Genomic DNA, 14,146 nt, shown 5'->3' with positions numbered 1-14,146 from the left:
CCACTGCTCAGATGCAGCAGGATGGAACCATCATGAGAGAATGCAGGGAGTATGACTCCTGCTAAGGCATGACTCCTGGTGCACACCCACTATTCACCCTCAGTCCTTCGTTCCTCTGAATTCCTGTTAGCTACTCTGTTGAGGAAGCAGGAAGACTTGTCTCAAGGCATCCTCATTTTCCTGTGCCCTTTGCTCTTTAAGAAAAATAAAACATTCTGTAGGCGGAGCTTGTGAACAACACCTTCTTTAAAAACAGGAGTCTCCACGCTTACCTGACCACTTCAGTTCCAGTATCCTGCCCAGCAAAGAACCAATTAGCCAAAATGATGCCTGGAGGTTTAACTGAAGCCAAACCTGCCACTCCAGAAGTTCAGGAGATTGCTGATGAGGTGAGTGATGCAACCCATGGAAAGGTTTGACCCAAAATCTTAGTTCCTAGGTTGGCCCTGGATGATGTGGGTGAACGTGAAAATCAGAACACTGGGAAATGTGTAGCTTTGTTCAGGCTTTTTAACAACTAAAAGTCTTTTTAGATGAAATCTCTGATAACCCCAATTGTGAGAATGATCTGGAGGAAGCCATGTCCCTTCTCTGTGACTCAGTTTCCCCATTTGTAAAAGAAGAACTTTTTATTGGATGATCTCTAAAGCTTTTACAATGTATGATTCTAGGATTTCTAACTGATGAAACATTTTTAATCTTACCAATTGGAGTCAACATGTAATTAAAGTCTGAGGTTATTAACAATTTGACAAACTAGACTTCAAACTCACTGCAGAGAAATATTTTTAAATGGTTGAATGGAGAACAACATTGTAAAGGCAATCCACTTACAAATTTCCTACAAACTTGGCCAAGTAGACAATGTCTTAGTCTTTTAGTATTTAGAAGATGGAAAACTAGTAGAAAAGAGAAGTGGAATAGTCTATGGTGATTCTGAAATTGATGATGGTGAAAACAGAACGCTAAATGCTTTTTAGCAAGTTGATATGTTTTTTTCTAAGTGTTTGATTAGCTATCCCCCATATAATAAAAGTGATTATATTGCATATTTTATGAAAAGGAAAATATATAAATTACTATTTTAGGATTGTATCATTTTCTGTTTTCTTGTATCATTCTTTCTTTCTTTGCCTCTTTGATGCTTCATTCTATGCCACTGTTGAGCCAACAAGATCAGCTTCTTGTGTAAGTGGAAGAGATGGGGTCCCCTATGTTAGAGCCCTGAAAAGCTCTCTAAGAGATCAGATGCCTGGAATTCTACCATTCATTCTTTGGGGCTCAATATTCCTCTTCTAAGAGTCCTTTTGAAAAATACATACCTTGGAGCTTTCTTTTTCTTGGAGATGATGATATTAAGTCATTGATACTTTCACTTGAATCCCTGTATAGGGTCAGTATTCTCAAACTTGAATGAGCACATGAATCACCTTGGGGGCTTGTTAAAACGCAAATTCTGGCTCAAGTAATTCTGGGATGAGCCTGATAGTCTGCATTTACAACCAGCTCCCAGGTGAGGCCCATGCTGCTGCCCGGGACTTCACTGGCCTGCAGGACCAGAGCCACAGTATCCTAAGAGACCTATGAGAGACGGGCTTTCTAAACTCAAAGTGCTGCCGAAAGCTTCTCAATTTCATTTGTGAGATGAAGATAGCATCTCTTGCCCTGCCGATCTCAGAGCTGGAAGGACTAAATGAGATAACTTGCATAAAAATTACTTGAAAACAAGAAATAAATAGCATAGATGAGGCGTCACAATTTCTTACTTCAAATTTTTGCCTGAAATCAGCCCTGACCCTGGAAAATCCCTATGAGACTCTTCAAGGATCAGAACTGTAAGGGGTTGGGGGATAACAGAGATTTAAAATATAGAGGATGCAGAAAATTTTAATGATTTTTAAAATTTTATTTATTTTTAATTTTTAAAATATATTTTTCTTGATTTCAGAGAGGAAAGGAGAGGGAGAGAGAGACAGAAACATTAATGCTGACAGAGAATCATTGATTGGCTGCCTCCTGCACGCCCCACACTGGGGATTGAGCCCACAACCTGGGCCTGTGCCCTAACAGGGAATCAAACCATGACCTCCTGGTTCATAGGTCTATGTTCAACCACTGAGCAATTTTAGTTATTTTTAAAATCCTGTCTTGGTTAGCAGCAATTTTTTTTAAGAAGAAGCTATAAGAAGGCTTTATGGTTAATAACACCCATCTGGTGCTCGCTTCAGCAGCACATATACTAAAATTGGAACGATACAAAGAAGATTAGCATGACCCCTGCATAAGGATGACACGCAAAGTCATGAAGCGTTCCATATTTTTTTTAAGAAAAAAAAAATTTTTGAGCATGTTTTCATATGTCTCTTGGCAAAAATAAAATATAAAAAAAATAACACCCATCTGTGAGCCAGGTCTTAAATGATAAATTTAATTTGAAAGTGTGTTTCTTGCTGCACATCTCAGGCTCCAATCTTGTCAGAGAGTAGAATGAGAGAGAGGTATTTACAGTAGCTACATCACCTCAGAAAGGTACTTTGCAGGTTTTTTTGTTTTGTTTTGTTGTTGTTGTTTAATATATTTTTATTGATTTCAAAGAGAAAGAGAGAGAGCAAAACATCAATGATGAGACAGAATCACTGGTGGGCTGCCTCCTGCACGCCCCCCACTGGGGACCGAGCCCGCAACCCGGGCATGTGCCCTAGACCAGAATTGAACCCAGGACGCTTCAGTTCCCAGGCCGACGCTTTATCCACTGAGCCAAACCAGCCAGGGTAGTACTTTGCGTTTAAAAAGCTTTCTCCTCCATTCAACTTCTCATTTGATCTTTAAAACCTCTGGGGCAGGGAGGAAAGGCATCGTGCCCATTTTTCAGAAGAGAAAACTGAGATTCAAAAATGTTAATAACCACCTTGTGAAGAAGCTAGCCTATCTCCAGATATTTGACCGCCTGCCTTTTCTATCCTACAGTGGCAGGAACAGGGAGAAGTACATGGGGTGAGGGAGATACCCTGGGGAGATAACATGTGGCAAATTTGCTTCTCTGTGCAAGCAGCAGGCCTCAGATTTAAATCAATATGAGAAATGGATATCAATGACTCTTTTCTCTAATATCTCTCCTGTGTCAGCACTGTATTTTAGAGTATAGGAGATACAGAAGGACTGTAAGACATGGCTCCTGCCCTCAAGGACTTTCCAGTCCATTTAGGGAAATCAAGATATCTGGAACATATAAAACAATCTCCAGTTAAGTACTTTTTTATAATCATAGGATTTGGACCAGGAACAAGATTAGAGATTGCTTGTCAAACCTCCTTACTTTCAGGTGAATAATTACTGTGTGGTAGTTCAGCTACTCAGGTGTTAACCTCCCAATTATCCTTTATCTTCCCTCTCTCACAGGAGCGAGCCTTAGGGAACAATTTCCGATTAAGTGTTGGAAGATAGAGGAACAGTCCATTCGGAAGCACTTTATAGTTTAGGAAGCTCTTTCACACCAATTATATCATTTGTTCCCCCAAAAACAATCCCAAGAGGCAGATATTACTATAACCACTTTTAAGTGAGTAAATATAATTAACACCTTCAAGATTATAGAATTTAGTTAGGTCCCCCGGCAGAGCCTGGCAAATCACATACCTAGTATGATTTGAGGGAGTCCCAGTCATTTACCTTATAGATTTGTTCCTTTGATTTTTTAATGTATTTCTATTTTGAAAAATCACTCGTTAAAATGCAGGTGTTTGGGGGGGGGGGGGGAGCTGTTTATCAGCTTTCCCTGTTCTTACCAGAGAGCTTCTTAGTGGAATGCCAACTGAAAGAAGAACCCCATTGGTGCCGAAACCGGTTTGGCTCAGTGGATAGAGCGTCAGCCTGTGGACTGAAAGGTCCCAGGTTCGATTCCGGTCAAGGGCATGTACCTTGGTTGCGGGCACATCCCCAGTAGGAGATGTGCAGGAGGCAGCTGATCGATGTTTCTCTCTCTCATCGATGTTTCTAATTCTCTATCTCTCTCCCTTCCTCTCTGTAAAAAATCAATAAAATATATTTAAAAAAAAAAAAAAAAGAACCCCATTGGTGAGGGAGGGGGAGGAAGGGGGAAGGTCATCTCATAGAGAGGGGAAAACATCAAAAAATAAATGAGCCCTATCTAGTTTGGCTCAGTGGATAGAGTGTCAGCCTGCAGACCAAAGGGTTCCAGATTCAGCTCCAGTCAAGACCACATACTTTGGTTGCAGTCTCCTTTTTGGCCCAGGCGCTGGTCAGGGCTCATTCAGGAGGCAACCAATCTATGTGTTTCTCTCACATCGATGTTTCTCTCTGTCTTTTCCTCTCTCTTTCACTCTCCCTAAAAGTCAATGAAAAAATATCTTCAGGTGAGGATTAACAAAAAACAAAATTTAAATAAAAATAAAAAATAAATGATAACTGCCTGTTCAAGGAATTTGATATCAAAATGAAAGAGGGATGTTAGATGAGGTCAGAAAAAGATCAGACAAAGAGGTTTGGGTTCAGAAGATGAGCATTTCTGAAGGGAGAAGAAAAGAGTTTCCTCATTCTGAAGATAGCAGAGGCTGGATGGTAAGTGCAGAATCATTACCAAAGAGTTTTAAGGGTGCTTGGGACCAGAGTACACCTGAAAGGAACCTCCTCTTCCAAGATTCTCTATATCGGGGTCCTCAAACTACGGCCCGCGGGCCACATGCAAATACAAATATTGTATTTGTTCCCATTTTGTTTTTTTACTTCAAAATAAGTTATGTGCAGTGTGCATAGGAATTTGTCCATAGTTTTTTTTTTAAACTATAGTCCGGCCCTCCAACGGTCTGAGGGACAGTGAACTGGCCCCCTGTTTAAAAAGTATGAGGACCCCTGCTCTATATCATTTGAGCATCTTGGCTATAACCTTCTTCTATCCTCTTTCCTATTTTGGGAGACAAGTTGTCACAAAATAACAAACCTAGTCTCTTCATTCAGAAAACATTGATTATGTACACAGTACTGTGTGAATTGTTATAGGGAGAGAAGGATTTTAGAGGGTATAAAAATAGTCCTGTCCTCAGGGAAATTTATAAAATAGATTGGAGATAAGAGATACACACAAGGAAATAAAGAGTATATATATACCTCACCTATGAAAAGCCATAATACTGGGTGGGGCAAAAGTAGGTTTAGAGCTGTGAGTAGGCAAAAGAGTTTATTCTTGTATTATGATTTATGTACTATTATGTTTTTCACACAAACAACTACACCTACTTTTGCCTCACCCTGTATATGTAATTAAGGACCAAATGAATGACCCTACTAGCAACAGCTTCTGCACCATTATCTTATCTTATTAAAACCATTGGGTAAAAAATCTGAAACTGTTTATGGGCAGGAAAAAAAATGTTATTTCAATAATTATTTTTAGAAATAAGAGCTATTGTTACACAAGCATGGGTACATACACATAGAACACCCACACCAACGCACACACACATACCTAAGTCAAACCTGATTGTTGAATACCATTCCTGGAATATACACTGATCGTGATTTTCATTTGCCAAGACTCCACACAAACACCCCATCTGCATACCATATGGACACACCCCAGGGCTTAGCATGTCATGGCACTCACTCACACACAAATGTGTGTTCTACTCTGACTATAGCCTCCTCGTCAATCACCTCTCCCACTGCCCCACACCCAGAGAACATGCCATTCAACCACCTACTTCAGAACACACATAGGCCCACCAGATCACTCACCCAGGCTGGACCTATGTGGGTGGTTCCATCCTCTTCTCCACCCCGATTTCCATGACCTGGTGAGCCAGTGGCATTCCAATCCTCAGTTAGAGACCATGCCCACTGCCACCACTTCCTCCTCAGCTTCTACTCTGGGTCCAGGAAACTTTGCTCAAGGGGGATGCAAACCCACAAAAAACTCACCCATTATAAATCTATGAATTCATGCCAACAAACAACCACTACAGAACCTTGGGGCTGCCAGAACACCATCTTTGTCATATCCTGTTGGTCCTTTTCTAGAAACTCCACAGAGATGGAGCTGGACCTTATGTCTCCTCAGTTCCTCAACCCCTCCCATCACCTTGGCCCCTCCAGCCGGTGTCTCGGTTCCTCTCTTAGAAGATCACAGTCATCCTGTGTAAGAACACCCCAGTTTACTTATCTGCTGCTGATCTCATTCCTCCCTCCAATCTCAGACTTTGTCCTCCTTTCTTAAGCCCTCCTCTCTTCTGTCAGATGCCATCACTTCTTGTACACCAGGTGCCTTGCCCCAAAATTTCTCCTTCCCTCAAAACATAGACAACAAATGCCCACGAGTCACCTCTCACCAGCCCTTACTGTACTTTCACGCTGCTACCCAAACGCCCCTTCCTGACTCTCTAAAACTTCCCAAAATATGGTCTATCCATGCTGCCACCATTACCGTTCGATCCATTCTTTCCTAAACCATGCATAATTCAAATGATTCTGCAGACTGGTTATAGATAAGATAAACTCCTGGGTGTTGGGTGCAGCGTGGCTGGAATCCTCAGATGCCAGAGAACAAGGTGCCAAGGTTCATGCTCTGCAACAATAAGAAATGCTGAACAGCCCTGGGGTAGATGTGTTTTACCAGGTGCTCCTCCCTGGCAGCATCCTTCCCCTAGCTGGGGCCCAAGCAGTACACCTACACTGTTTCTTCCAGCGCCTCAGCCACCACCAGGCGTGGCGGGCTGAGAAGGGTGAACACCAACTCAAGGTCTGTTCAGCTCAAGGTCTGTCAGTTTTCCACCAGGCTCCTGACCACCACTTCTGTTACCGGGAAACCCCCAGGTGGGCTGGGGCTACCTGTAGCTCTGTCCAATAATGAAGGCAGGGTTGAATCATATAAGGCTTTTATTGAGGAGGCCAGCCAACCAAGGAGACAGGAAGCTTACAAGCATCCAAAACCTGTCTTACAGCAAGGTGCAGGGGACAGGATTATAAAGGGGAAGGAGCTAGGGTGAGGCTGGGAACGGATGCTGCTACATGCAGAATTCAGCTATTGTTCTTGGTCATCAGACGATGAGATAATGCTTGACTCCTGATGGGGACAGCCTGGCCATGCTTAATGGTTCTGCTTGCTTGCTGGGTACACTGGACACTGTCCGCAGCTGAGTCACCTCCTCCATCACTTTGCCCGGGATCAAAGGGAGTATGCAGGTGCATTGGCCTAAGAAATGAAACTTAGAAAAACTTAACCCGCTGTTCCCATATAAGAAACTTAACCCTCTGTTCACATTAGTATATGTATTCTAAGATTTAAAATTAATATGATTATTTTTCAGATTAATTCAGATGCTCTATCAGATTATAGTCTCCCCCTCCCCCCCCCCCCCCCCCCCCGCATCACTCCCAGCTGGCTTTCACCTCTTAGCACTCATTCTGGGGGCCTCTCAGCACCAAGCTGCTTTCTGAAACAGGTTTGGCTGAGCAGCTTTTTCCTACTCTCCCCCTTTTCCTGTTCCTCAGCTTCAATCTCGTCACCTCAGGTTCATAGCATCCCACTCTAGAACAGTACAAATCTGTTTTACTGGAAAGGGGGAGAGTTTTTACAGGTAATAAGTAAGTAGGTCCTCCGTATCCACGGGCTTCACATCTGTGAATTCAACCAACCCCGGATCAAAAACATTTTGGAAAAATAATCCCAGGAAGTTCCAAAAAGCAAAACTTGGGTTTGCCACGTGCCAAGCTCTATGCCGAAAACACAGGACTGAAACACGTGGTGACCTATATGCAAACACAGGCTATGTGCAAATACTGTACTCTGCTGTTTTATATAAGGGACTTGAGCATCTGCAGATTTGGGCATCTGCAGGAGGTCCTGGGACCAAAGCTCCTCGGATTCCGAGGGACGAGTGTACAGCGAACCTGGAATCAGGGCACACACTCGGATAGGAGCAAGCCAGGACCATCGAAATCAGCTCTCTCGTGGAAAACTCTGGACTTACAGACTGCACTGATACAATGGAAAGGTTACAGATTTAGATAGGACAGATAGAAATAAAACTTCTGATATGTGATAAAAACAAGACCAAAAGAACAGACACCAGAAGGAGGACAGATAGCTGCAACAGATAAATCAGGTACTTAAGTTGTCAGGCAAGGACTTGAAAACTTCAAGTAACTATAATTAGTAACTTATCAGCCTCAAGCAGTCATCTTCTCACAACCTCCGTTCTTTGTAAAAGAGGTTTAAATAGATAATTTGGGGTTTTGTGTAGAGATTAACCCTTTCCAACTCTTTCTAATGTGAGTGGTACACAGTGTTGGCTGAGGGTTAGGACAGGGGCAGCAGACAGTAACCCCTTTCCTTACTCAATTTCTCTCTCCACTCTTGCCCATCGTTCTTCTCTCTCTCTCCTGCACCCACTTCTTCCCATTTCTGGTTTTTTCTCACTCTTTGTCTTCTTCCTTTTTCCATTTGAAGCTTATTTTATCCATCTCAGGATTACGGGAGAAACGAGTGGTAGGTAGTCCATGAACTGTTTGCCCCTCAAAAGTGGTCTGAGAATGCCTCGTTTGCAAATGTCTTCATCTTTGAAAACGGTTCTGGTACCCAAACTGAGCCACCAAAAGAAAAGTATTCAAAACATTTAGCGACTGATGGGAAGGCCTGGATGGCCTCGAGAGAACCCTACATGCACTAGAGGCCTGACCAGAGCTGTGTATGCACATTAAATGCTTCAGGGAAGGGCAGGGAGGCAGTGTCCCAATAAATAAGGCATAGCAAGCAACACATTTATTTCCTAGTAAATAATAGAAAAGGATTGAGATGAAAGGGGCACAAACATACAAATATAAAGACAACAGGAGATAGGTAAAGACCGCCTTAGAGGCACCGACAAAACTTTGGAAGTTGAAAACAAATGAACATTGGAAAATGACTGAGCCATCTACACAGAGCCTAAGCCACAGAGGGGACCGTCTGAGCCAGAAGCAAGCAGATTCACATGCAGAGCTCTCAACTACCTCAAGAACCAGACAATGACTAAGAGGAGAGTGCGGTGTGGGGCTAAAGCCAAGAGGATTGCAGAGAGATCTGTATGAGGGGCAGTTAGACTCCTCTCTCACTGTCCTCCATCCTACAAGGCAAGCTACTTCCTGTCCTCCACCCCAGCCTCTGCCAGAACTCTACTGTTAGCAGACACTGAGTCAGAGAGACCATGGTGGACGCTAGTAGATGCGGCCCAACTGAGAGCAGGAATGAAGGACCTACACTGGAAACTTGAATTCGGTAAAAGGATTCGGTATAGGATTTGAGACTTTCTTGCTCCCTTCTCAGGCTTGTTTCAAGAATTCTGACATCTAAGCTTATATTCCTCTATGATAGGCAGAATGGTGGCCATCCACATTTCTGAATCTTATAAATATGTTACCTTACATGGCAAAGGGACTTGCAGGTGTAATTAAATTAAGGATCTTGAGATGCTATGTTTGCAATTTTGAGTCAGGATTTTTTTTAATGAAGTTGTAATTACTGCTCTCCCTTTTCTATTAATCAAGGGCTTATATAACTATTACAGCTTTGCCCATCAAAACATTACTGTATAGTAGGGCCTTGACTTACGAGTTTAATTTGTTCCGTGACAGAGCTCATAACTCAAATTACTTGTATGTCAAATCAGTTTGACGTTGGCTGCGCCAACTAGCGATGGGTATCTGAAGCTGGCTCGTAACCCGAATTTTAGCTCGCAACTCAAAGCAAATAATCGGCCGAGAGATGGCTCGTATCTCGAAAAACTCGTTAGTCAGGACACTCGTAAGTCAAGGCCCCACTGTATTGCCTTACCATCATATCTCCACATTGAGTTGATGTACATGCAGCCTAAAGCAACAAAATTTGACCTTTTTGTTAGCCCATATAATCTTATTAAAGACTAGGGGGCCAGTGCACGAAATTCTCACATATTGGTAGCCCTCAGGGGATGTCCTACTGACGGCTTAAGCCCGCTCCCTGCTCCCCTTGGAGCCGGCTCTGCCCCTGCCCAGGCCTAAAGCCTTTGGCCAAGGCTTTAGGCCTGGGCATGGGCACCCTCAGCTCTGATCACAGGCTCAGCCCTGCCCAGGAGCCCCCTGGCTCAGGCCCTTCCTAGGCTGCTCAGGGCCCACACGGGGTCTACCTTGGAGTGACCTGGGTGCCCAATGATGTTCCTGGGACCCAGGCCACTGGTCACCTACATATGCAAATTAACCACTCTCTTAGTTGGGTTAATTTGCATACTCGCTCCTGATTGGCTGGTGGGTGTGACATGTGTGTGGTGGAGTGATGGAGTGATGGTTCATTTGCATGTTTCTCTTTTATTAGCGTAGATAGGTGTTTTCCTTTCTTGCAAATATGAAAATAGCTCATAGATCTCATTGTCATCATTTAGGAACTTGAGGTCCTAGATGTGTAAATCACATAAATGGAACCCAACATAGTTTTGATAATGTGTTTCTTTTTTTCTTTTCTTAAGGTTAAGCCACAGCTTGAAGCACAAACAAATGAGACTTATGAAGAATTTCAAGCCATAGAATACAAAACCCAAGTGGTTGCTGGAATAAATTACTACATCAAGGTTAGAGTTTAACATCCACTTTGGCACTAAAAGATATTGTGTTTCTCACTTTATGTGAAGTCCCCTGTCACCTCTAACGTATAACCTGTTTCTTCTCCTTGTCCTAAATCAAGATGCCCACCTAGCATACTTCCTAAGTAGTAAACTCTCAAATTTAAAAGATGACGGTATATGTATACCTTTTTGTTGTTGTTAATTTAGAAAGCCTTCTTATATTGATTCTTAACTTAATTTCCAAAAGTCGAGTAGAAAAAGATCTCATAAAAGTTCAGGTCCTGTTTAGCTTATGGCGATGGCTGCTTCATATGTGAAGAGGGAGACTGGAGGCCTGGTGGGGCCAGATGCTCTGCTAAAGCTTGCTCCACCTCAAAGCTTTGTGATTCTGCATGTCCTCAATTAAGTGGGACTAAAGAATGCCTTGAATCATTAGCTGGGGAAATAATTTAAAGCATTTTTGCCCTGTTTGCATTTTGATTATTATAATTTAAATAATCTTCACAACTCAAATAAATAGACTAATTTAAATAATTTTTGCAACTTAAATGAATAGATTAAACTTGTGGCACTGACGGTTTAGTTTAAAACAGTGAAATTTATTTCAGAGAGGAAGGAAGAGGGAGAGGGAGATAGAAACATCAATGATGAGAAAGAAACATTGATCGCTGCCTCCTGCACACCCCACACTGGGAATCAAGCCCGTAACCTGGACATGTGCTCTGACCGGGAATTGAACCATGACCTCCTGTTCACTCAACCACTGAGCCATGCCAGCTGGGCCATTAAAATAATTTTTTTATTAATTACATCTATAGCATAAAGTAAATGATTTATTGATCTGGTTCTAACTGAAGAAAAAATTTGTGTAGTTACTGAGAGGGAACCAGTCCAACAAGTCAACCATAGATATTTGTGAGCCATTTTTCTCCTTTTGTATTGAGGAGATGGTAATTCTGATTTAATAAATAATGACAGCCCTAGCCAGTTTGGCTCAGTGGATAGAGCATCAGCCTGCTGACTGAAGGGTCCCGAGTTAGATTCTGGTCAAGAGCACATGCCCGGGTTGTGGGCTCTATCCCCAGTGTGAGGTGTGCAGGAGACAGCCAATCAATGATTCTCTCTCATCATTGATGTTTCTATCTCTCTCTCCCTTTCCCTTCCTCTCTGAAATTAATAAAAATAAATTTAAAAATAGAAAAATAATAACAGACATTCAAATGTATTTATTTAATCTTTCCTAAATTATTTGACCAGGGCACAGTCTGGCTTATTTCTCTTTAACAAACAACTACTTAAAATATAAAATTTTTAAAAATATTTTTAGCAATGGAAATAGCATAAGTGGTGTTAACCAGCTCAGCATGAGAAAATCACAGAACTGGGTCATGTAACTGGATTAGCCCAGTTCTACCAAATTTGAACTCCTGAAATATGCCAGGCCCGGGGGTTGAGCCCATGAATGAGAGCCTGTTTTCTTCATAGCTGGAAAAGAATGCTTTCCAATGAAAAGATGATTTTATTCAATAAGAAACATTTCCTCCAAATTGGGATCATTAATACTTTTTAATTAATCTAAGTGAATAACTTTCACATATTAATTAGCTCATGTATTTCTTTAAAAACTCATCAGAAAACTATCTTGAAATTTTCCTCCCTTAAGATCACCTGCCCCCGACCCACCCCCCCCCCAAAAAAAAAACAAGAAAAAGAAAAAAGATCACCTGCCCAGTCTTAACCACAGTTTCTTCTCTTCCCTTCCCTTTTCTTTCCCTACCCTCTTTTCCCTCCCAACTCCTTCCTTCTGCTATCAAATTTCTGCTATTGGATTATAGCCACTGACCCCAATTCCCTCAGACTTCCTGTCAGTCTAGCTATTAATCCCTTTGCTCTGAGCCACTCTCTTGATTTAAGGTCTTGCTGGTGATGTGACCTTCTCTGTTCTTCCTCAAGTACCCACCCAGAGGCAGGTGGTTTGTACTTATTATTATTTTTATTTTATTTTATATTTTTTAATTTCTTTATTGATTAAGGTATTACATATGTGTCCTTATCCCCCCATACTTATTATTATTTTGCAGAGACTCAGCTACCAAGTTCAATAGGGCCAGTGATATCTGATATTCTTATATGAATGCCCGTTTAATGGGGATTGTAAAATTTTATCATTCAGTAAGATGTTTGAAATAGAGTTTCAATTTAATCACATTTTCTAAATGTTACAATAATTGTTATATTTTATTAAATTCATTTTCTGTAAAAAATAAATAAATAAAAAGGTGGGTGGTAAGAAGGAATTATTGTAATCTTTGGTCCTGGGTCTGAACTCTTGCTTAACTTGTCCTACTAATCAAAACCTGTGTGATTGCAGCTGCTCATCTTCTCTGAGCCTTCATTCCCTTATCTGCACAAAGCAAATAATAACCTACCTTTGCAGGGTTTTGTGTGGAATAAATGAACCAAAAATTTACTGAGCATGTAGAATGTACCAGGCACTGTTCTAAGAGCTGGGCTTGTATTATCTCATCTAATCCTCTCAACAAATATATTGGATAAGTATGATTATTTTTCTTGTGTTACTGATGAGACAATTGAACCCTGGGAAAGTAAAGTAACTAACAATAATTATAAAAGCAGAACCCAGCCCTAGCCAGTTTGGCTCAGTGGATAGTGCATCAACCTGCAGACTGAAGGGTCCCAGGTTCAATTCCAGTCAAGGGCACATGCCTGGGTTGCACACTTGATTGTCAGTAGGGGGCGTGCAGCAGGCAGCCGATCAATGATTCTCTCTTACCATTGATGTTTCTATTTCTCTCTTCTTCTCCCTTCCTCTCTGAAATCAATTAAAAAAGCATAACCCAGGGAGTCTGATGTTTAACTATTGCCTCTAATAGTATATGCCTAGGACAATTCTGCGGTTTTTCTCCCTTCTTAAATCATGTGGCAAATAAAGTGTGCCAGTTTAGGAGTCAGAATCACCAAAAAGGCTGTCACTTGTTTTTTTGCTCTGTGCATCTTTGAAAATGAAATGCAACTTATCTGTACCCAGATTATAGTCAAATATAAAATAAAACACTCCTTAGGGCCTATGCCTCTTGCCATGGCTTTAACCTGCCCGTTCTCTCATAGAATAAGGTGACAGGCTTATGAACACCAGGGGTCTAAGAAGGCGTGTCTAAGAATGCTGTTCCAGAAAAGCCATTGCAGCAAGGTCTTCAGGGTCTATAGATTCTCCCTTGTCATAGATCCATGCAAATAAACCTCCTTTCCCCCCCTTTTTTATCTTTCAGGTGCGGGTAGGTCATGATAGTTATATTCACATAAAAATATTCAAACCTCTTCCTCAACAACAGCAGTCTTTGAAACTCACTGGTTACCAGACAGACAAAAGCAAGGACGATGAGCTGAAAGGCTTTTAGTGGAACGTTCAAAAAGCGACTGGATTCCTTCCATTAATGATGGCATTGCTAATGAATGCAACTATCAATACAGAAACCTTCCTTTTTAAATAAATTAATCCTTTCAACTATCTGTCTATTGCATTAAATAGTCATTACCTT

At 41.6% G+C, this 14,146-nt stretch overlaps 1 protein-coding gene and 1 non-coding gene across 2 annotated transcripts; both read left to right on the top strand.

The window, feature by feature from the left end:
• The first annotated feature begins 236 nt into the window (after positions 1-236).
• Positions 237-14,117, top strand: CSTA (cystatin A). Its single transcript, XM_059687679.1, has 3 exons — positions 237-389; positions 10,491-10,592; positions 13,877-14,117. Exons 1-3 carry the CDS (start codon positions 324-326, stop codon positions 14,003-14,005), a joined length of 297 nt encoding a protein of 98 aa, XP_059543662.1. The 5' UTR covers positions 237-323; the 3' UTR covers positions 14,006-14,117.
• On the top strand, positions 2,216-2,322 carry LOC132232018 (U6 spliceosomal RNA). Its single transcript, XR_009452182.1, has one exon. It is a non-coding gene; the product is annotated as a U6 spliceosomal RNA (small nuclear RNA).
• Positions 14,118-14,146: the final 29 nt, after the last annotated feature.

This window comes from Myotis daubentonii, chromosome 3 (genome assembly GCF_963259705.1).
Source record: "Myotis daubentonii chromosome 3, mMyoDau2.1, whole genome shotgun sequence".
NCBI lineage: Eukaryota > Metazoa > Chordata > Mammalia > Chiroptera > Vespertilionidae > Myotis > Myotis daubentonii.
The sequence above is the reverse complement of the archived record's forward strand: the minus strand, read 5'-3'. Positions and strand labels throughout refer to the sequence as shown.